The 24,678-nt window shown below is 43.1% G+C and overlaps 1 protein-coding gene across 1 annotated transcript; it reads right to left on the reverse strand.

Moving 5' to 3' along the window:
• Positions 1–1,379: 1,379 nt before the first annotated feature.
• LOC128980695 (cystathionine beta-synthase-like protein) lies at positions 1,380–24,449 on the reverse strand. Its single transcript, XM_054399173.1, has 17 exons — positions 24,408–24,449; positions 23,129–23,340; positions 22,434–22,540; positions 21,300–21,434; positions 18,663–18,742; positions 14,423–14,557; positions 13,167–13,236; positions 11,362–11,453; positions 10,406–10,531; positions 9,648–9,732; positions 9,341–9,446; positions 8,471–8,548; positions 7,624–7,758; positions 6,570–6,678; positions 5,749–5,778; positions 3,297–3,381; positions 1,380–1,489 (listed from the first exon to the last, which is right to left on the reverse strand). The coding sequence occupies exons 1-17, from the start codon at positions 24,447–24,449 to the stop codon at positions 1,380–1,382; spliced, it is 1,737 nt and encodes a 578-aa protein (XP_054255148.1).
• Positions 24,450–24,678: the final 229 nt, after the last annotated feature.

Here is a 24,678-nt window from a genome sequence, read left to right on the forward strand (position 1 = left end):
AAACCAAAAACCAACCAAATAACTTTGCTATCCTGTCAGCAATAGTCCCAGCCTAAACAGTATTTTTCTACTTCAGTGGAGAGAAACAAGCAAAGAAAAACACCACTTTTACTGACCAAAAACTTTATTCTTAGCAAAAGGCCAGTCAGAATATGATTAGAGCAGTCACTATGAAGTTGAAGAGCAGATGTTCTTCTGCATTAACCACAAGGTGATTCCAGTCATTGGTTACCACTAACAGCAGTTGGCAGCCTGAGCACAGCTACAGAAGTCAAACATTACTGAAGAATCCAGAGTTACAGAAGTGGTGAAAAGTTGTAGCTGCACACACCTGCCACACATTAGTCTCGTGTACTCTTGACATTACCAGTCCAGATCATGTTTGCCAGTTACTTCCAAGCTTGGCTGCAGTGAATTCAATTTATATGATAGAATAAGGCAGTACAGTGTAGGAGCACTTGAACAGGACTTGAAAGAATTTACAGCTCTTGACAGATTACCTTTGGTTCTTCTAAAGCACGCATAAAAGGCAGCACTTTAAGATAACTAAGAAGGTGGAGAGGTAAGGGTAAAGTGGTAGATGGAACAGCCTGATTTTCAGAAACCTTCAGGCAAGAGGCTTGATCTTATGTTTAATCTTTTCACTTGTGCAATGGGTACAATCAGAAGAAAGGAGAAAGGGCTGTCTCTGCAATGAAAGCTGCTGCACTGTGTAAAACAAAGGCATTGGTTTGTCACTTCACCATCAGGCTTCCACAGAAGACATTTTTTTCCAACCCCAGCCCTCTGGATTTGTTCCTGTTTTACACTGGTGTGACCAAATTGGAAACCCTCCTTCCTTCTCTCCACATCCCAGTCCCATTTTTGTCTTTACAAAGATATTATCTAACTTAACACTCTCGCATGAAAGAAAACCCCAACTAATCCAAAACTTCCCAGAGCTCCCTTGGTCCTCTGCTTCAGTAACTCCTTTATTTCAACACATTTTATGAATCTGAAACAAGGCTTTGAAAAGTGAGACTTTGGACACCACATGTAAGGAACACACCAGTTAATTTAGACAATATTTTTTACACATACATACACATATCTATCTATATATATATAGGTAAAAAAATAAATTGTCTTGATAAGAAATATTGTCTAACCTGATTAAGAAACAAGTCCCCAGAAGCTGTGCAATGCAGCAAACCGCACTGGCTGTATAGGTGGCACCAGGAGAGTTAACTGCTCGTTTTTGGATTTTGAAAAAAACAAACTAAACCAAACCAAACCAACACAACACCTTAGGGAGAGACCATTGTACCAAGGAAATAAACCTGAATCTTTGCTGAAGATTGCAAAACGTTGTTGAAGAGGCTCCACACTGCTGCCTGGCTTCAGTTGTACTTTCTCTCCCGCTCCCGCGCGGTCACAAAGTTAAGCAGGTCGATGGCTGTAACGATGCCAAACACCATTTGTCGCTTGCTGGAGGAACCGTCACTGTGATCTGCACACAAACAAAGAGGGGATCCTGGCTTTAGGAGGCACAAAAACACAGCATGCCACCTGGTTTTCATGGCACTGTTTGTACAGGCAAGTGCCAAACCATCCCAGCTCCATGGGTCAGGGCCTATTGGTGGAGCTGGTTATCACTGACAGCCCTTGTACGTTGAGGGAGAACCCAAGAGGCATCTTGACCAACAGTCACACGTGAAGTGGCAAGGGTTTTCATTTCAGAAAGGTGCCTCAGCAAAAGGGATACAGAAGCCAAAACATTATGGAAGGCAGGCAACGGAAGAAAGGCAGGCAACGGAAGAAAGGCAGGCAGGGGAAAGAAGGCAGGCAGGGGAAAGAAGGCAGGCAGGGGAAAGAAGGCAGGCAGGGGAAAGAAGGCAGGCAGGCAGGGGAAAGAAGGCAGGCAGGCAGGGGAAAGAAGGCAGGCAGGCAGGGGAAAGAAGGCAGGCAGGCAGGGGAAGACTCCATCAGATTTTTCTTAATATAACAATTCAAACCAAATGCTCTGTTTTAAAGTGTATTTTCCTTGTACATTACTTGCTGTGGCTATGCTTGAAGCAGCTACAAACAAATATTACTTTGTTTGAACCAGGGGCCACTAGAGAGGGATATGTGACACTGCCACTGTCAAATACAGAATTAGCATAAAAAACACAACACAACATTTCACTATTTATACACAAAAAACCCTTATTAACCATCTAATCATTGCTGCATTGAGAGGACAGGTCCAAGTGATTTTCCATTGGAGCATAAGCCTTTGATCTAGGAACTAAGTGTCCAAGTGAATTCTGACCCTTTGTCTGTGGTCTAAGTTCCTAAAGTCTGGCTGTATTGAGATGTTTAACCTGCTCAGTTTGTTCAGCCTGCTGAATTGTCCTGTACTTTTCCTTTACTCAATCTTTGCTCCATTGCAAGCTTCAAGTCAAATCCCAGGTTTATAAACAGTTAGTCAGAGTACAGCCAGGACCATATCCTTATCAGGAACAAGTCCAAATTTGATGACTATTCTTCAATTGCAGTTATAATTGAGATACCTGTCAGATAAATTTATCAAGTGAGTCTTAATATTGGTTTTAGTTTAGTTTTTCAGTGTTTGTAATCTTGCAAGCTGCCTGCAATAAGGAAGAAAAAAAAACGAAAAAAATGTTACATGTAACAGTGAAACACCCTAGCTTTGAAGATTATTTGGTCATTTACAGTTCATAAAGAAGGCAGTACAAAGAGATTTGAGATGGATGAAGCAAAGCAGGGTTTGGTGGAAAAATACCAGGTAGAAGGAGGGTAAGCTAGATTAAATGAAACAGACAGGAAAATGAAATATTAAACTGTCTTGAGATGGTGATGTTGGTGTTGACACCTGGATCTTAAACTTTATGAAGTTGTAATAAAGGCTTTGCTTTAGAAAGGGAAAACTGAAGCACAGTTAACCTGTGGTGATCACTGTGATGGAACTGCTGGAAGTTGCATGACTGGAGTAGGAAGAAGCAAAGATCAGTTATACTGCAGGAGACTATCTGTTGGCTTACTGCTACTAACGAAGCCACTGTACAGTGGACTAGACTCAGGCATCCAGTTCTGGGCAGTAACTTGCTCCAAAAGCTCATACATGACAGTTTGTGAGGCTATTAATGGGTCTAACATTTACTCCCCAAGAATTAAAGTGTTAGCAGCGCATAGGTACATACACAGAAAGAGGATTTGGCTTCTTCAGAACCGATTTTCACACTCACACTTGTACTTGCTTCTTGTTACCCCTCAAAGTTTACCTCTTACAAGGCACAGTACATCATACTCACATTGAATTTGTTCATGAACCACTAGAGCAAAGTGGTCTATTTCCAGGATATGAGAGAGCTTCCCCAGGTTGTCTTTCAGGTTAATCTGAGGAGACAATTACAAAGCTTAAAAGAAACAGCCCTTTATATGTTTAGTAGGCCATAAACCAGTACTAAACCAAATACATTTATTCACTGCTCCCATCTGAAGTACTGTAAAACGCTAACAAATCAAAAGCTAACTTAAAAGACCAGTCGTCTTTGTTTCTAATTTCCAAAACAGAACACACACCAAACTACATGAAGTTAACCATTCTGACTCTGTAAACATAATGAATATACTGAATATCATCTGAAAAACTGTTAATGATGGAAGGAGGTCAAGTCTTCCATGTGTCTAACAAAAGAAGTTACTGTAAAACTCATTACACTTGGTGATTTCACCCTAGCAAGACTGGGAACAAGTGAATGAATCAGGCTGCAAATCATTATGAAAGTGAATACCACCTGCAAAGGTGGCAGGGGAAAAGTCCAAACAAGCCAAAAATAAAAAATATCCACCAACCAAAACCAAACACCCAAGGGTGAAGATTGCTCAGCTAACACTACATTCACGTGCAAATCAAGGAACTGAGAATTAAGAATTCATTTCTAGTGAAGTTTAACTTTACTAAGACTAAACTGACTCAGCAGGAAGAATATAGACCCTTCCGAAACACTCAGCCAGTCAGCTACTGGAATCATCTGAAAGAATGTATAAAACTCTTCTTCCTACATGCTTTAAAATATTAAGCATCAGCAACAGGTCTGTTACTCAGGTGACTCTCCCTAGGTAACAGTAGCACCCATTATCTGACACACTTCCACTAAAAGAGATTAAAGGAATTTACAGGAAAGTCAAACCTTGCATTGCAGATTAAAAAAGCCTTTATCCTGCAGTGAGCTTGGCTTGTGGTTGAGCAATAAATGCCACAGCATGAACATTTGGGCTGTACTGGAACACAGGGCTCTTGTCTCCATGCTGAGAGTTAGAAGAGATCAAAAGGATTCCCAGCAGCCTGTGTTTAAGGGGTCTGCAGGCTGTACTGCATATTGAAGCATCAATCCTTAAGCCTGTGGGTCAGGCAAGGGCTGGGGTGAAGTCTGGAGCTACTGCCACATCAATCCTACTATCAGTCACCACCACTGATGAGCAGTTTTGTGCAAATGGACATGCAAAGCCTGACTTTTGAACCTAAGTTCAAAGCTCACTGAAGGGGTAGAGCCTGTTGCCATCGGACTGAGCATAATCAATAGCCTTGTTTTCAGGGACTAGGTAGGCTGAAGATGACCAGGACAAGCAGCCCATCAGCAGCTCTGGGACAACTATGAAGGCATAAACATGTTTTGAAATGCTTAATGAAAATTCCACAGAACTCCCACAGAGTTTTCACCTGTGCAGTGTTTCATTGCTGCTCATTCAAGCTCCCTAAAAATGTTGTTCAGGAGTTTTCTCACATGTAAGAACTTTTTAAGAAAGACCTTCTCTGTGTTTAAGGCAATTAGCCTATGCACAGGCTACTACACTGCATGCCTGGGACTGCTAAGGGCAAGTGATAATGCACTGCTCATGGCCTTACAACAGAATTCTCTCCTTCCACACACCTAACATATGTTAGCAGTTGATGGAGAGATCCTCTGAGGAAAAATGGGTAGTAAGACTCCAAAACACTAGAACTAACCTCTGAATTCACACTCTCCACTAACACTCAACACTCATCTGGATTGGCAAATTATCCTGTGATTTGTGTTTCAGAGCCTTAGGGTCCTATCCTACTGGAGACTTTAAAAAAAGCTATGACCATTGCTCTTCTACTCTAAGAGACTGTCACAAGATGATCATATCAAAGTGATCATACCGAAGAAAGCTTCCCATGTTGCCAAAAGATAGCTTTGCCTTGGTAGTCACAGGCAAAGCTGATCTCTTATTGATGCATACCATGGTACATTATCCTAACTGTAGGATATCCTGAGTCATTTCAGTGACACAGATGACCTGTTTTCCCAGTTCCTTCAGTAAAAAAGCCAAACAAGCTTGACTAAAGCAGTAAAAAGTCAAAACCCACAACACTTCTGAGGTTATGTGGATTAATCAGATTTTCCATTCAATCATCAATTCAAATGGAAAATAGCTAATGAACGATGCTTTTAGTTAGCATTTTACCAATACCATCACTTGTGTGTCACTCCTTGTCCATCCTCCACCAAAAGTCAGAGCTAAAGAGAAAAGAAACGAAGCTCTTCTCTACTGAAGAAGCATAAGAAACTTCAAGCTGCCCATGGGAAAAAAAAGCCACAACTTCAGAAGCGCAGAGGATTGGCTGCTACAGCTAACACCAGTATAGCTTCAGAAATGATGACACACCACCAGCCCCAGAAACTCTGAAGGTGTCCAAGTGAGGGAGAACATGAACTAAACAGATTTGTTACGCACCACATTTCCACCTGCTGCTTGATTATCTGTCTGGGAAGGAAAAAATATATTTACATTTGTCCATAAAGAACGAGCACCATTCCTCAACCTCAGGGACTTGGTAGTTTGCAGACTGAAGGGACCCATTGCACTTCTGGAATACAGCCCTTCAGCTGCTATGAGACACTGGTGAAACTAAAAACCTAGGTGACAACTTGGTCAAGCATTCTATGCTAAAAACAAAATCCTTTTCCTGCTAGAGAAGCAAAGCAACAGCAGCAATGCTTTCTATTTTAAAAGAGCACCCACACAGCTGGGGAGTTGTGGTATCTTACACACTACGTTGGTATCTTACACACTACATTGGTATCTTACACACTACATTGGTATCTTACACACTACAGGTGAAACTGGCTAACGTCAAAATTCACTTATCTTGACATCAGCTTTCAGCAGCCATCCCCATTTCAAGGTGTCTTATACAAGAGGCAAACAGCTGCTTGTTTTTAGCTGATACAGAAATTATTCAGAAGAGCTGTTTCAACATCTCTGACTCTCCTGGATTGCCCAGATTTGTGCTGGCATTTTGGGGGAAGGAGGAAAGGACAAGCATGCTGGAAGAAGGCCTGTTGAAGTGATGGAACAGCACAATATAGAGACACAACACAAACCTGGGAGCTATTGAGTGACCTAGAACAGAGTTTAGGCCATGTCTGTGCTCTGTAATAGCTGCTTTGTATGACTCCAAGTAAACCTTACCCAGCCTGATTTCACTGTCATGTTAGAACACTTACAGCAGCACTTTAAACCAGAGTTAGGAATTGCAGAATATACCTGCTTACCTGTTTAAATTGCTTGTAGATTACTTTTCTGACTTCATCAGAAGGTTGAACTTTTCCAGCAAGCAGTGAAGAAAGCATGTTACCCAGGGTCACCATGCCCAGAATCACCCTGAGGAAGGAGAGAGAAGATAGGGCTAAACAACACAAACGCCTCAAGTGTTTCTGGAGATAATAGCATCCACTCTCAGCCAGCCTGAAGGAGTCAGCTCAACTGCTTCATTGTATAAAGTTATATACACATTATTAATGCTGTACTTGGATTCTGTGTCTCAGAGTCCAGTTCTCAGAAGTTCAGCAGTGAAGATACAGAAGTCAGCAGGTGCTGTGCGTGCCTGGCCCTTTTGAGCATTGAGCTCTTTGTAGCTCTGGTTGTTGCAGACAGAGAGCTTCAAGGGAGAGCTTTTGAAAAGCACAACTTCATTGTTTTAAATCCTCCTCTGCATTTTGAAAGGTCTGACATGGCCAGAGGCATCGATCACCTCAATTCTTCTTATTTCCCTTCTCCCTGTTGTAAGAAGCTGTGACAATCAAGCCCCTGGAGTTAGTTGGAGAATAACTGAGCAACTCTTCATTATTCACCCTGTCCTAGGGCAGACTTTCAAGGTATTAAGGCATCCCAGGTTGCTGGGGACATCCTAGTTTGTAAGTGTCACTACAACATCGCACTATAAGGCAGTGCTCTGAATAAACTGGGTGACAGCTGTGGTGGAGATGAGTAGGTTTGGAGTTGTTAATTTTAAATATGACTTTTTTATTTGTTAGGTTAAACAGCTATTTACAAAAATTAAATCATTTTATCCTGCAGAGAGACTTACCTAAGTGTACCATAATAATCATTACAAGCTTATTAAGTGAAGAGCAGGACAGTTCTGGCATGACAACATCTTAAGTCCAGCATTGGTGTGTTTAAGCTAACATTTCTGAACTCTGTTACTTGTAACTGGAGAATTATGAGAGGGTATTATACTTCTAGTAAACATTTAAAAGACATCCCTTGGGACCTGGTGAGGGGAGTGATACATATGGATGAATAGTGATATATATATGGACATACCCAGATTCATCAACAACTGGTACCTGGTCGAATCCCTTCTCCCGGAGAATTTCAACAGTCTTTGCACAGGTAACAGTTGGAAGCACAGTCAGGGGAGCAGAGAGGCTTAGCTCCTGAACACTGATGTTCCACCACCTGAGGATGAAATAAAAAACGAACCCATGCAAGTTTTATGGAAAGGACAGAACCAGCTGTTCACATACAGCAGCCTTCAGCACTGCAGAAATAACAAAAGGCTGCAAGGAAGAGCCAGAATTCAGCCAGAGTCAGGTCAGTAAAGCTTCAAGGCTTTCACATTCTCTTCCCAGTATCAGAAAGTCAGTAGAGTATGAAAAGACTTTAAGAACAAGCCTTTTTTCTTCATTTCATCCACCTTCTAGGATTACAGACAGTAAGTGGAGAGTACTAATCTCCCTCATTTCATTATTTATATCTTAACAGAGCAAATGTGCTCCTGCTCAAAGAGATAGCCATACTTATAGTCATTATGTGGAGTAATTTAGGGAAGATCTCCCTCCACCTATTGCAGACTTGCAGTGCTTTGCACTGAAGAACTCTGATCTTGAAAAAGTTCTCTGTATACATTTTCATTTCAAATGCAACCCTTTTCATATTACCAAAAAAAAAAAAAAAAAAAAATCAAAACCCAAAGAAGCATTAAATACCAAGTCTTATTCTGCTGCCATGCAACTCAAAGGAGGAGTTAATAAGTGCAATCAATACAGTATCATGAAAGATTGGCTAAATCAACAAAAGTAGTGTAAACTGAAATAAGCTTTAAATTAGCAAATGTCACACAGTCAATCAAATAGACTGATGAAAATCCAAATGGATCTGACATGCTCACCAAGGTTTATTGACAAGGTCATCTTCTTCTTTCATGAACCCTTTCTGAATCATCCATTTGTCGCTCAAGAACTTGGTCCTGGAAAGCATCAGAGAGTGAAAAGGTCATTAAAAGGCTGAACATCTGACAGCAAACCTAGAGGCAGCTATTTACAGCTCACTAGAACCAACATTTAAAGCATGCTCGAAAATATACTGCCATTTACCATCCAAGCTTACCAGCCAGGGACACTGAGAAGAAATATTCACAGGAAGAAAAAGGAATCCAACAGGAAACAACAGTTTCAACTACATCAGTCCCTTGCACTATAATGGAGACAGCCTGGAGAGGAGAAGTGCCAACCTGTACTCAGGAAATGTCTGTCTTTAAGTTCCTAGTTGTCTTGCATTGCGCTGGATGCAACAGAAGTCAGGAAACACAACTGAAAATATGGTGTTTTGAGATATGTTTCAATGCAGTAGGAGAGAAATAACTGCTCAGCACAGCTCCAAGCTCTCATTCTTCCACCTATAGAGTCACCCCAACCCTGGCTGCTGTTACAGTAGTGCTGTGCTCTGCTGTGGACACAGGCAGAGAAAGCAAAAAGAATGGGATAATACCAATGGTCCCCAATAAAGAAAAACAGTGAAAGCAAGTCTTTCCCTGGGAAAGATCCTAACCAGTGATGATTGTATATTCAAGTCAGGCACAAGGAGGAGCTCAGCTTTCAGAGCCCTAAGCTCCTTTCTACTCCATGTTAGACCCTTTCCAGATATCTTCACAAGTTGTGCTCCAGACATTCCTTGCTTCATTAGCTGACTGCTACAGAAATAAGGAGGTCTGAGGGGCTGCTTCACCCTTTTCCCAGACAGGAAACAAGCAAATTCTTACATGTAGTTCCTGATGGAGTCAGGGAGGATAACAACACAGCGCTGACCTTCCTTCAGCTCTTTGGCTGCCTTCAAAGCTACAGACATGGCACTGCCTGAGCTGCCACCTGCCAAAATTCAGAACAGAGACCAAAACTGTCAAACCGTAAGTGAAACATGAAAGAATGAAAGAGAGGAGAAGAGACAGTAGAGGAACCCAGGGTGAGGAAGACAGCTTCTGAAGTGGAATGAGGTCTCCTTGACCTGCACAAGGCTTCAGCCTTCCACATACTATTCAGAGAAACCCAAAAGATTTGAATCTCTCTTACCACACAGAAGCCCTTCCTCTCGGATCAGCATGCGTGCTAAAGCAAAGGACTCCTCATCATTGCTCTTGTACCACTGGTCCACAGCCTGGGAAGGGGCAGGAGGACAGAAACAAAGGCCTGTTTAAATGAGAAAGGCTAGGGGAGATGCACAACTGGTGAGAATTCAACCCACGCTCTTTGAGGTAACGACTGCCCTACTGAGACACATGCCTGGATTTCCATCCTCCAAATGCCGAGCATTTGTGTTTTTCTGCCAAGATGATCACACTAGCACAGAAGGCTCCTTATTGAAACCTCACTGTGAGAGCTGGCTTTTCTTGTGAGACAGAGAGACCATCAAACAGTTTGCTCCCTTCTTGGAGGGCTTCCCAGGGACACAGGCTCTGCTCACGATATAGTCACACCGCTTGTGGCCAAAAAGGGCTGGGGTGCTTCACTGGGGTTGTTTGTTTATTTATTTATTTATTTGCTGGGGGGGAGGGCAGGAAGGTGTTGGTATTTTTGTTTGTTTAAAAAAAAGGTACTGTGTTCTAGCACAATGTATCTGCTCACAGCATTTCAACTTAGCTTTGTAAGTCAAATATGGCCAGTGCAGAAGTCTTCCAATGACTGCTTTTTCTCATGGAGAGCACAGGTTTTGTCTGCTAGCCCTTCCCTTTCAGCTCAAAGAAATAATTCTGAGTTTTTCCTACACCTTTCACCTCAATTCTGCATCACAACAGAGGGCAAAGAGCAGTAAACCAAGAAACATCACTTACAGATCTGTCCAACACTGTGGGGACAAAATCATATCCAATTCCTTCCACTTCATACATTGTCTTGTCAGTCTTATTCAGTTCTTCTGGCGTAGCAAGGATGGAGCCTTCAGGATCAACACCTATAATCTGGAGAAGCAGTTTCCACTTTGGCTACCATGACACGCTGCTTTTGAGAAGATAGCTGTTTATTCAGGAGCTCTGGCCTTGTTACATTTGTTGGTGTCACACTGGCCACACACAGAGCCGAGCCAACAGCAATCTAGTCTCTTATTCATTTCTTCTTGGCACCATTCGTCTTCCCAGGGAGAAAAATGCTTTGCTGCTTCAGACCCCTTGGCAACCCATTGTGACTCCTCAGGGTGTGGACACTAAGTAAGGAGCATCACTTGTTCTACATGGCTTTTGCTTGGTTTCCCCAGGACAAGATTGTCCTCATTCTCACCAGGCACCAATACGGCCATTGCTTTGTGCCACATGTAAGCAGGTAAGTTTTGTTTTGTTTACCACTCCCTGCATACATAGTAAAATATAACTGAAACACAATACCAGCCTCTGTGAGGCAGCACCCAGACAGGCACACAGGTTTCTCTGCACACAGGTGTGCAGAGAAAATTTCACTGAGTAAGAAGTGAGCAGCTCCAGACAAGGTAAAGAAGGGGCAATCAGAGAAGAAAGAAACCAGAGAAGGAAGTTTCTCAGACACGCAATGAAGGGCTCTAAGGGCCAGTTTTCATCTGCTGAGCCAGTCCTGAGCTCTGGTCACTAACGAGCCCAAAGCATGATGATTTCAGATAGTTTGAAAACTTTTCTTTGCTGTTCAGAACTACCTTCTAAATGAGAACATCGAAGAATTTCCCACAGAGACCCAGGACAGGTATGCAAGGCATGGGATGAGCCAAGTGGAGCGGTTTGAGGTTCACTCTGCTAAAGAGAAATGCTTCAGGCTTGCCACTTACTTTGCAATCTGGACACTTCTCCTTTAGCTTTCTGGAGATGCCAGTGATAGTACCTCCTGTGCCAGCCCCAGCCACCAGCATGTCTACTTTTCCTGTTTAAAGGTGAAGGATAGAAGGCAGTTGTGAAATCTCTCCAGACCAATGGATTAAAAATGCACCTAAATCAAAGTATAAGCTTTCTTTAACAAAACAAACAAAAAAAAAAGGTAAGATAAGGCTCTTTGATCACAAAAGCTGTGCTATGAGATCTACTTTGAGACCACCTTGCTCAATCCCCTTTTACTTCAACAATGGTTTTGAAATACCCATCCAGGTGCCTGGCACCAATTTGTGGTACTTTGAACAGAGCTGGAGATGGGCCCATACAGCTGACACCTGTAGTTTTCCAGTCACTGTATTTGCTGATGTAGATAATTCATGCTTTAACTTAGAATGAGCATCCCATTATATTAATTTACTGAATGAGAGCCAAGAGCATGGGGTAGGCATTCATTGAGAGATCAGCTAACAAAACTGCTCTCGCATTTTCTTGTGAAAAACACTGTTCTGTTCTGGTCATCAGCACCCAGAGTGAGCACAGGGTTCACTCTTCTATGAGACAGTTTCCATGATGCATCCAAATGACAGCTTTGTTAATAAAAAGCACATTTTGAAAGGTCACTAATTCACACACAAAACCAAATGCTTCCCAGGCAGAACAATAACAACCTGTCGAACTTAGGCATAAGCTCAGTAATAACTAAGTAGTGTCTGGCCTATGAGAAAAAGTAAATAAAACAAGAAGCCTAAAGCTAGAACTCATCTAGACTCTCAGTTTGTGGGATGGCAGTTTATAATTAAGTATACTCATTTTAATTCAAAATTAAGTTTCCCACAAAGACAAGCCAAATCGTCTGAACAGCTCAAGTCACTGTTGAGAGGGAGAAGAACTTTTTGCTTGGCCCTCACCTTATTGAGAGGGAATTTAACTACTTTTCTTATTAGAGGGTCCCATCAGAAACTGCAGTGGTTTATAAGGCAGGTCAGTAGCCTCCTATATGACTTCCTTCTACTATCTATGGCAAATGCCTATATAAAAGGCTGCAGTATCCTATTGAATGCCTCTCATAGATCTCAAACCAATTTCTCAGCTGGATGAATTAGCCCAGCTAAAGAAAGCTCTCTGCTGCCACAGCTCAACCACTTCTGGCACTCCAACTTAGCCCAGTGACCCCTGCAGAGTAAAAAGGTCTTACTGGCCCAGACAGCTGCAACATAGAGCAGTTTGTACTCCTGAGGGTGCCTAACTGAAGAAGCTTGCAGCATTCTAGAGTATTTGGTCTGTATTGGTGATCTGAGAAAACTGACCCTGTTCTTTTATGCCAGTCTACTTACAGCTCTTTCTGTTTCATAGAATCACACAATGGTCCTCCAAAGGTCATCCAGTCCAACCTCCCTGCAGTCAGCAGGGACATCCTCAACTAGACCAGGTTGCTAGGGCCTCATCGAGCTTTACCTTGAATATCTCCAAGGAGATATTCAAGAGAGTTTCTAAGAGATCATTTCCACATCACTACTTTCTCTACCTGATCACAAGCAGAGGACACTAAATCCAAAGCATTCTTCTTGAACAGAAAAAAAAAAACAACCCTGAAACATTACTGCAAGTACTGAAGCAAGGGAATTCTCTAATGACACAGCATATACATGGAATTTGCTGTACCAAAGTCCAAACGTTTCTCATCTACCTCGGGTCTCACTCTCCAAGTACCTAAGAGAAGACTAGGGTCTCACTGAAGAAGAGGTTAGTAGTAGAGTAAATGTACCATCACACTGCTGCAGGATCTCTTCAGCTGTGGTGTCATAGTGCGTCAGAGGGTTGCTGGCATTACGGTACTGGGTCAAAAGACAGAATAGCCATTAAGCAGACCAGAAGGACAAACCTGACATTATCAGGCATTTCAAGAACATGACAAACATTCTCCAAGCCCCACAACAGCTACACATACCCTTTCTAGAGTATTGCTTTATCTATCTGGACATAGGCTTTTGGGGATGGGGGGGGATATACAACCTTCCTAAGTGACCTAATTTAAAAGTAGCTCTAAAGCGCCAGCAGGCTCCAATGGCAATATCAGTCCTGTCTGTGGGGCAGTTTCTTTTAGCAACACGACCTTTGTAGCCATTCTTCCACACAGGATTGCCAACTGAGTGGAAAAAGCCACTCACGTGTGCTGCCGTTTCTGCAAACACCGGCTCGTTTCTGCCCTCTAGTGACGGTGAGAACTTGCTACCCTACAGTACAATCAGAATCACAGAATCAACCAGGTTGGAAGAGACCTCCAAGATCAAGTCCAACCGATCACCCAACCCTATCTAATCAACTAGACCATGGCACTAAGTACCTCATCCAGTCTTTTCTTAAACACCTCCAGGGACATCGACTCCACCACCTCCCTGGGCAGCCCATTCTAATGGGCAATCTCTCTTTCTGTGAGGAACTTCTTTCTAAGATCAAGCCTAAACTTCCCCCTGCACAGCTTGAGACTGTGTCCTCTTGTTCTGTTCCTGATTGCCTGGGAGAAGAGACCAATCCACACCTGGCTACAACCACCGTTCAGGTAGTTGTAGAGAGCAATAAGGATTTCCCCTGAGCCTCCTCTCCTCCAGGCTAAACAACCCCAGCTCCCTCAGCCTCTCCTCATAGGGCTTGTGCTCCAGACCCCTCACCAGCTTTCTTGCCCTTCTCTGGACAAGTTCAAGCAACTCAACATCTTTTTTGAATCGAGGGGCCCAGAACAGGACACAATACTCAAGGTGTGGCCTAACTAGTGCTGAATACAGGGGCAGAATGACTTCCCTGCTCCTGCTGGTCACACTATTCCTAATCCAGGCCAGGATACCATTTGAATTCTTGGCCACCTGGGCACACTGCTGGCTCATGTTTGCTCAACTACTACCTAGGACATCTTTTCCTCCAGAGATACTTGTAAGGTATTGAAGTCAGTCAAGGACACTAAGGGACAATGCTGCAATATCTCCTCCTACACTATACCTGCACCTCTGATACCTTAGCTCTTACCTGGTCTAGTATGTGTGCATTTGGGATTTCATTTTTCAGTCGCCATGCTACTCCCACGTGAGATTCAGGAGAATCGAATCTGGCAGTAGTTGGAGTCCTCACAATTTCAGCACCCAGTGCTCTCAGAACATCCACCTGTAGCAAATAAAGGTGGTCAAAAAATCCCAAAACAATCTCCCAGCATGGAGACTTCATTGGGATGCAGGGGAAAGAAAATATCTTCCTTTTCTACTGGTTAGCAATAACCTCCTTAGTGATTCTCCTAAACCCCAACCTTGTATCACTGAACCACAGGTCCAAATTCTTAAGTCATTTGGTTGCAATTAAGCTTTACTTGGGAGCTAGATGTCCAATTTCTGTTTCTATTCTGAGCCTTGAGACCTGTAGGGACTATTACTACAGCTTAAGAAGCCTCATTCAGGCAAAAACACCTTCTCTTTTCATGTCCCTCGCATGCGTTCTGCACTTGGCAGTGCTATAACACAGTATTTTATATTTAAGTACAAACTGCATATATCTACCTCCTCCTCTGGCCACAGTCAACAAAGCAGACCTCCAGGGTCCTATGCACCATTCAACTGCTACAAAGGCAAAAAAGTTTATGACACTGAGCTAAGGCAAATCTTGTCTTCAGTGGGGCAGGAGGCCTTTGGCGCTGTGGCACATGGGAACAGCATACTGCACCTTTCTCTCCAGAGCAGGCAAGAACAAGCAATGGCTATAGGCCTTCAGAGTTATGTCCTCATTTGTGCCCCTGCCTTTCAGTTGGAATGTTGAAAATGTTCAAAGTGAAATAAGTGGCTTTGCTGACAGAAACTTGCTGCCTTAACTGTGAAGCACAGGGGATCTCCACTGTCTTCTCTTCTTTTGGGTGTAGGTACAGCACCACATATCAGGGCTTGATATAGAGCTAGATGTTTTGTGTTTTCCACAGTGAAGGTAAGTGGACATTACCCAGGTGGCTTTTCCTTCGTTTGTTGCTGTGGTGACACAAATGAGATGCTTGCCAATATGCCCTAGTGTAACTTGAGAAGATAAACAGGCTCCCTCACAGCCTTGTCCAGCCCAGTGCAGAGCAGAATATTCAAGGCTTCAGCATTGCTTTCCTTTGTACCCATTTGCTCAGTGAGGGAAAGCTATCCTAGTGTCATCAAATTGAATTGAACCTGCTGCTGTTATTCATAAACACCCCCTCGACTGCCCCGGGGGTGGAAACACAGCCCCACCATTTGGACTGGTCATGGACTGATCCAGACTGTACTGGAATGAGTGGAGCTCCAGAGCAGTGAGCAGTCTTCTGTGCACTGCAAAGTGATCTCACTTTGAGTGAGAATGGACAGTGACTGATGTATGATGTCTGCTGTTTGATGTTGATTGCTGCTGGGCATGATGCAGATAGCATAGAACAAGGGGTGGGGAATGGCATGGACTGAATTGAATCTGCTGCTGTTATTCAGACCCTGCTGCAGGCATGCCTGCTTCAAAAAATGAAAGTGCTGACTGGACCAAAGTATTATGGGGCTTGAAGTTCAGATTACAACATGGGAGGCTTCCTGTTCTGGTTGCTGCTTCTGGGTTCCAGGTTTTTTGGGTCTTGGTCTTTTCCACTGGGGAAGCAGGGGGACAAGGAGTTAGGGGGCAGTAGTTTTCTGGCTCGCTGCTGCTTTATGCTGTGCTGCTTCTGCAAACAAGCTAAGGTAATTCTGCATTTTGTACCACGGTTATCTGAGTTTTGATCAGTAAACTCTGTTGTTCTTCTCTCACTTTCTTTTTCTTGTCTCAATCCCAAGTTTTTTGTGTGTTACTTTTTCCCCCTCAGTGCTGTGTTGGGAAAACTGCCGTGATAACCCACTGGTTTGGTTTGACCCCTTTTGTTCTGATTCAAATCATCACACGTATTGTGGTGCACCAACCTGAGGCAGTGAAAGCAGCTGTGTCAATCACAACACTTGATTCTGGCAACACACAAAAGGACTGAGATAACAAAAAAGAGAGATAATAAGGGGATTCAATTAAGACTTGAAGCTTGTTAAAAGAGTTATATGTTTTTTTTAACCCTGTGCTGTGTTTACTCTGTTGGAGTATTTGCTTTCTGCTGGCAGCTGGCTCTGGGGTGTTGGCATTTTGTATATATCCCTTCTGGTGAGGAGCTTTGTCTCAGGGGAATGGCTTACAGCTCTGATGCTCCTGTGTTGGATGCCAGCAGGCCAGGTTTTTTGTGGAGCAATACAGGACTTTCCCAAGGATATCACTGAGAGATCTGCCCCAATGTTGAATAATGATGAGTAGCAGGGTGTATGGGAATGTCTTGAGTAAATTCTTCAGGTAATGGTGTCCTCTGGTGGTTTGAAATTCACCCCTGAGCAAGTGCAAAATCCTGACAAGCTGGTGAGATGTTTGGGAAAAGTCTGTTAGCAGCCTGGGAGTTTCCAAGAGAAATAAATCATTGCAGTGTGTTGGGGATTAGCACATGCATATCTCATCGCTGTTCAGAGTGCTCAGGAGCAAGAGAAGGTCTCTGGGCCACCAGACATGGCTGCAGCAGAAAAATCAGGATGTGCCAGTGCCAGCTCCTTCTGTACAGAAACAAAAACCTAGAGGGAAAGCAGCTTTTTTTCTGCAAAAGACAAGGACAAACAAGGGCCATCACAGGAACAAGAGAAAGAGCCAGAACTGCTTGCATAGTTCTTATCTCTGGGTTTGGAAGATGGCCAAGTACAAAGAAGGCCTCAGCAATGTGAGGAAGAAAATCTCTCCTCCTCTGTCCAAGCCTGTATTTCAGCTGTGAAAGAACTGTCCCAGGAGGTCCATCAACTCAAGAAGAACTTGCCTATACGGTCCTGTGGTTCAGCCAAAAGGAGCAGGTTCTCCCCTATCTGCAGGAGTGAATCTGTATCCTGTGGTTTTATTTTCATGACCATGGGGAGGACATGAAGAAGTGGGATGGAAAACTCACTTCAGTCCTAGCTGCACGAGCATGTGAGTTACAGGGGAGTTCTTCCCTGAAGAATGCTGCCTCAGTTTCCAGTGGAAAATCACCCAAGAAGAGCAGACAAGCTGATTGATACTGCTTCTGACTCTTCTGAAAAGACTCCCAAAGCATCTTTACAAGACACAAGTGATTCCAGTCAGAATTAGAGGGACCCTGCCTCCAAACAGATGAGGGGGAGGGACAACTGTGTTTATTGGATTGTATGAAACTGATGGCTTGGCAGGTTGAAGAGGTGGAACCCATCTGTATTTCTGGTGTGACAGAGGGATCTCCTGATGTTGATTGCTGCTGGGCATGATGCAGATAGCATAGAACAAGGGGTGGAGAATGGCATGGACTGAATTGAACCTGCTGCTGTTATTCATACCATGTTGCAGGCATGCCTGCTTCAAAAAATGAAAGTGCTGACTGGACCAAAGTATTATGGGGCTTGAAGTTCAGATTGCAACATGAGAGGCTTCCTGTTCCAGTTGCTGCTTCTGGGTTCCAGGTTTTCTGGGTGTTGGTCTTTTCCTCCACGGTGGCAGGGAGACAAGGAGGGATGGGGCAGTAGTTTCTGGCTTGGGTTTTTGGCTCGCTTGCTTCTGCTCACTGCTGCTTTGTGCCGTGCTTCTTCTGCAATCAGGCTAAGGTAATTCTGCATTTTGTACCATGGTTATCTGAGTTTTGATCAGTAAACTCTATTCTTCTCTCACTTTTCTTTCAGCCTCAATCCCAAATTTCTTGTATGTTGCTTTTTCCCCTCACTTCTGTGCTGGGAAAATATCCAGGTTAATCCACTGGTTCGGTTTGACCCATTCTCACAGAATCACAGAATGTTAGGGGTTGGAAGCGGCCTTGAAAGATCATCTAGTTCAACCCCCCCACCAAAGCAGGATCAGCTATAGCAGATCACACAGGAACACATCCAGGCGGATTTTGACTATCTCCAGAGAGGGAGTTTTGTTCTGACTCAGACCATCACAGCTAGGGACAGGTAGTCATTCCAATGTACTAGGTAAAGTTCCCTTGACATCTGTATTTAAACCATGACAGTTTTCCAAGTGAACAATGCCATAGGGATATTTTGTGTCCATGGCTACCCAGCCTGGATTTCTCTGGGCATTAGCAACAGCCTCTTGGAAGAGTTTTGCCTGGGCAATGACTTAGAGACCAAGAGCTCACATTATAGCACTCACCTGCATCAGGAACTCTGCAAGTGAAAACGTGCTTATTTTTAAATACTTGGAAAATGAAAGCAGGTCTGACCTTCTCCATGCTCATTTTCTCTGGCATCACAATGATACAGCGGTAACCCTTCACTGCTGCAGCCAAGGCCAGCCCAATTCCTGGAAGCAAGCAAAGACACGTAGAATGTACAATGAGGACCAACAAACAGAATCCACAATGCTAGCTTTGGCATGCCCTGGCTTTAATCAGATTTTCAGCAGAGGCTTGAGTCTCTAGAGGGATGGGAAAGGGAAGGTTTCTGGGTGCTGAGGAGATCTGCATTTACAGATGCTGCTAGTTCTTTGAGGATCCCAGCCAACAGAAGTTTAGTCAAGGGCAGGGAAACTTGACATGTGGAACTGCTAGCTTTACCACATGCACAGAACCTTCCTCCTGTCTCACCCACTTCATTTTTACAGAAGTAATTTAGGGAAAGAATGAGTTTTAAACTAAAGCAGACTACATCAATCACTTCTGTACTGTCGGCAGAGTATTAAAGCCCAACTGACTCACTTCTGCACTAACTCCCTAGTTAGCAACATGCCAAAACGAAGTCTTTTCTAAAAAGACAAGATCTAGATGCTGTGTGTGATTAAGGTTCTAATGCACCACATTAACTTGCTACCACAGTAAAGTATCTTGAATGTTAGAGAGACACCTCATTTTTACTTCAAAATCTGTGTGTCCAGCCTGATTTCTGCCTTACAGCTTGTCACTGTCTGCCTTCCTGATGAGGTAAGCTCAGAAGACTCTAACCCGTAGAGGACAAGCTAAACAGATCAAGTTAGCTGATGTGTTTCTGTGGGCAAACTGCATGGCACCTCCTTTGCTATTTTCAGTACTGGGTATGATATCAAGACATGCCCATGACAATGCCTCACAAAGCAGTTTATCCCACACAGACACTTGTTTGTTCAAAGCTGACTCTATTTCTATATGGTGCTGGATTGTGTAGGGATGAAAAAAAAAAAATCTTTAACTGTTACTGGAAGGGGTATAAAACTCACACCTCAAGTAGTGTTTAAATATTGGGGGTGGGAACTTTTTCAGTATACTATATATCAATATATTATATATCAACATATTATATATGTATTCCCAAATACAAAAGTAAAAAGACAGCACTCTCTAGTGTTGACAGATTAGTGCTAGGCAGACTCTCACTAAGGTCAAAGGCTAAAGAGAAGCCATTCAGCACTTTCCCTTACAGTCTGTGATGAAGAAAGCATTTTGAGACCTGGGCTCTTAGCACTTTGTACTTTCTGCTACTGACCTGGAAATGCAGCAAACATCAGAACACAACTTTGGCCAAGGGAGAAGCAGGATGTAGAGAGGACAAAAAAAAGGTAACAGTAGCCTAGAGTAAATGCCAATTCTCTCAGGTTGCTGTCTTCCCTCATCTTTGCTTTTACATGAAGAGACAACTTTCTGAAGTACATGTCCTGTATTTCCTTCAGTTCTGCCTTTCTTCTAACTTTTGGATTCTGTGGCAAGGAGAATCATTTATCAAGTACAGATGAGAAAAGCAGGATGTCATTGTATCACCTCAGATACTGAGGGAATGCAATATATAAGGATATCTTCCACTAGGTGCTATTGCTCAAGCAGGAGGTATAGCTACAGTCACAAAGGCTTCAGTTACACTGCTTCCCCCACAGAATACCTGCTGAGCAAATAGCAACAAATACAACTTCCCATGTCTCTGCTGAAAGCAGGGGAACTGGTCATAGAACAGCTCATCAACCCAGTCCCTCTATTAACAAAGGCTGGAGGGGATCAAAAGAACAACAGAAGGATCTGCCTGGCCTGTGTCTAGCAGAAGGCAACAGTGGATGGATGCCAGGAAAGAGTGCAAAAACAGGATAAGACACCTCTTCTCCAGAACACATCAAGCAGGGAAGTAGCTTCTAGCTCAGGAACCTCTTCAGAGGTGGCAGTATATTCCATATTTAACAAGCTCAAGGGGGAACATTCCAGGGATGTCTACTCCCCACCAGCAGAGCAGCTTAACAGAAGTACAACAGCTGTGATGTAGGAGCCCAGAGTTAACGCTGGTTTGCTTACATCAGATGGCCCCTGACTAGCTGAACTGTTCCTTCCTCCAATCCTTCAGGAAGAGACACTAACCTGAGTGGAACCTGTTGAAAATCGAGGTACACAAGGGCTGTGTTAGCAGCTAGTGCTGTTGGGATGCATCTAATCTCCCATCTCAGCTGCAGCACATGGGCAAGGCTGTTTCTCAAACCATTCCCACCTCAACTGACAACAATGTAGGAGCAAGGACCATGGGACTGCCCAAGCAGAAAGAGAAGATTTAAATTCACAGCAGTCTTTTGGTGCTTGATTTCCAATAACTTCAGTCAGACTTTAGTTCCTAAATAGGACCTAAAAAGCCATAGTGAATCTGGCCTAACACTTCTTTTCATATAAAGCAAAGAGCCCCTACAAATTTGGCAGCCCTTCTCAGATGCTCTGGTCAGGACGGCACATTTCAGAATTCTTCCCTGTGCAACACAGAAGAGGCTCTGCTCCCTACCATCATGAAGGCAGGATGAGATTCCCTTTCATCCTTGCACAGCCCAGCCTCCATGCTCCAATCTCAAGTCTGCCTCCTCCAGGAAAACCACTACAGCATTTCCCCCCCCCCCACTTTGCTAGTCTCTCCCCATCCTCTACCTGTGTTTCCAGAGGTTGGCTCTATGATTGTGTCCCCAGGCTTCAAGATTCCAGCCTTCTCAGCATCCTCCACCATCCTCAGGCTGATGCGGTCCTTCACACTCCCCCCAGCATTGAAGTATTCACATTTTGCCACTGGAAACAAAAGAAGCAGACTTCTTAAAGAGCAGTCATCTGCTGAACAGGCTGCTGATCCCTAACACATCTGCAAGGCTGTTAACATGTCTGCCCAATTTACCTCCCTGCTTTATAACACCAGATGGGAATCTGGCTCACAGCATCTCCACCATTGTAGTCACAACCACACAGTGAGTTTGGTACCTGACTCTGGCCAAAGAAGCCAGGAACCCATACTCTGTCAGCCTCCTCAAAAGAAGATCTCATCCTTCCTCTTCATTACAGCCCAGTCATTAGTAAAAAAAGCCCCAGGGCTCTTCCAGTGCAACAGCACAGGGGACAGAGAACTTGCCTTTTTCCTACTCCTTTCTCTAGCCAAAGTGCTTCTAATCAAATGGTTAAGTTTCTCCCCTTGTTCAGCCTACACTTTCACTTCAGTACTCCCAGCATTAATCTCTAAAATGGTGTTCAAATCCACCTTTAAGGGTTTTGTTCAGTTTCCAGGTATTTTCAATATGATTTTTTTAAAAAAACTTAAAAATGTTAGGTCATAGGCCAGACTTGATGATCTCATAGGTCTATTCCAGCCTCAATTATTCTGTGATTCTGTAAAATCCACAAACCTAAACACCCCACCAACACACATTCACTGACAGTTTGATCCCTTTCATCATTTTTAGTGATTTTTAGTCAGAACTGAAGGTTTGCATTTTTACAAACACTAATGAATACTCTGAATATAAAAAGCAGTCAAAAACTTCCTACATTTTTGAAACAAAAAAAATATTTTCTATGAATAAAAAGTTTTATTTTTTCCTCAAAAAAAAAAAATCAACAAGCTGGATGAAATGTCATCATGAAGTAAAAATGGAAAGATATTTCAGATGACTTGAATACCTGCCAAAGAAAAGGAGGAATTTTTCTCACCATTTTCTGCAGGGTATATCCACAGAAATAAGAAACAGAAATAAAAAACAGTGTTTCTTATTTTGATTTTCTGCCTGCAGCAGTACTCACAGAGTTCACACTTGAGCCCATACTGCTTCCCAATCTTGTTGATTCGCACCAAGGGTGTATTGCCAACTTTGTTCAGGATGCTTGGCGTGATTTTCAGAGGCTCTGGCCTGGTACACATACGAAAAAACCAAAGTCAGTGTATTCACAGACGGGGCCACAGGCAGGTCACACAAAAGCAACACAGTATTTCCAATGCTTTTTACTTTAGCCAGGTTTCTCCTTTCCCTTTATCAGGCCAGTTATTGTAGATATTTTGTTTTAAAAGGATGTCCATTGGATATAAATTCACAAAACATCCAGTCCTTGATCCAAAACAAGGATTAATCAGACATCAAGCCAAGTGTTAAGTCAAGAACAAAGTGCTCTGCACTGCTTCCTGGCATGAAGTAGCTTAGCAATGCTCAGAGTCAGCTATTTTAGAAGCAAAAGGCATTAACAAAGCAATCTTTCATTCAGTCATGGAACTGCTTTCCAGGTTACTTAATATGTTAGTTCCAGTCGATGTAGTTTCACATCTTTGGTGTAAGGCCCTTTTTTTAATGCTTAATCCGGGTTCTTAGCTTTGCTTATAGTGGAAATTAAGAAGCACCAGCATATTTAAATTTAAACCAGTCATCTTTTATTAAATCCACATGTCTCTGAGAGGACCTGGATTAGTGCTGTGTTGAAAATCTGCCAATAAAAGTAATACTTACAGAGTGACATGACGATGTGGGGAGGCAGCGAGGGGCTTCCCAAGCTTCCATGTACATTTGCTAGGTGTATCAGGGCGGATCCACTCTCTTTCCTTCTCATTAGCCTTGCAGCTCTCACTGTCTGTCCCACCAGGGAGAAAATATTTGCCAGGCACATGAGGGCATGAGTTTCCATCTGGCTTGTCCTGGGAAAGAAGTGTAGGCATTTCATCCTTGGGGAAGGGAGGGAAGAAAAGAAAAAGGAAAAAAAAAAAAAAAAAAAGGAGAGGGAGGAAATCCCAACCCAAACAAGACAGAGTGATTCATAAACCCCATTTTAACAAGGTCTGAGCATCTTTTGACACTATCAAAGTCATTAAAGTTCTGCACCATGGGAAACCACCCATTCACATCACTGCCCTCCCTACAATTGCTAAAAATCATGTTACTAATAAGGAGCCCTTATTCTTATCTCTGTTCCATCACCAACTTATCTGTTTCCAGTCTAGTGTTTCAGCATGCAGTTCTTCAGAGGAAAGCTTGAAGAGAAACTACCCTGGTGCTAGTTTTCAAGAAAGAATTATTGTCTATAAGCCAAAAGAGACAACAGCAACAGTAGCTTAATGCTCAAAAACAGGTTCTGCCACTGACATGAGATCCTGTCACTGTACCTAGGACCTAAGTATTAGGGGACAGCATAGGATGTCTCAGACAAATCCCATTCTCAAGTGTCCCAGTCTTGTTTTTTTCCCTATATAAAAAGGCCACAACAATGGTTGGTTGATGTTTTCACAGTACTGTGAAGATGGAAAAGCACTTCAGCCTAACTTTGATTTGCCCAATCCTTCTCACCAGAACAAGAACCTTGCACTGCAATGCAGAGTGCAAGAGCCTGATACAGTGGCCTGCCTGAAGAGAACTTAAGCACACTGAAGTGTGTGCTTCCTCTAAACAGTCTCCATAAATATCAAGAAAAACAAGACTAGCTTCATATGAGACACCCCTCCCACACCAAAAAACAGCTTTCTGAAATAAAACCTCCCCATTCCAAGAAGAGAGGAAGACTACTTGGTGACTAATGAGAAAATGGTGCCAAAAGACTGCATTGCTATTTGTGGTCATGGAGAACTCTTCCAGAAAGGCTATTAGTTTCAACAGTGCCTACCTACACTGCATTCCAGCAAAAAAAAAAAAAAAGAAAAAAAAAATCTAGAAATCCCTCTGAAAAACAGATAGGACTTTCCCAAATTTTGGTGACAGAAAGGCAGACAAACAGTATTCTCCAAAGACCAATGAATACCTTGGACACAGAAAGAGGCTTATCTGTTATCAGCTTCTCCATGTTCTTTGGTGAGGGTGGTGGCACAGTAGACTGGACTTTCTTCATGAGTCTGGGTCACAAGATTGGAATCCTCTTCAGAGCTGCAGATCATGCAAGTCAGAAAAGAAACAAAAAAACACAACTATCAGAAAATGGTCTCATGTAGGGGAAAGATACATGTCCTACTGTCATAGGGGAAAAAAAAAGAAGCAGGTACAAAATAAAGATGTCTTGTATAGACTGGATTAAA

This window comes from Indicator indicator, chromosome 1, assembly GCF_027791375.1.
Source record: "Indicator indicator isolate 239-I01 chromosome 1, UM_Iind_1.1, whole genome shotgun sequence".
NCBI lineage: Eukaryota > Metazoa > Chordata > Aves > Piciformes > Indicatoridae > Indicator > Indicator indicator.

Coding starts and splice junctions, on each gene's coding strand:
- LOC128980695 (XM_054399173.1), bottom strand. CDS start 24,449: ATGGAGAAGCTGATAACAGATAAGCCTCTTTCTGTGTCCAAG. Junction 7,759..8,470: donor GACCTTGTCAATAAACCTTG/GTGAGCATGTCA, acceptor TTTCATCCTCAG/GTGGTGGAACATCAGTGTTC. Junction 3,382..5,748: donor AAGCAGCAGGTGGAAATGTG/GTGCGTAACAAA, acceptor TTGTCTCCTCAG/ATTAACCTGAAAGACAACCT.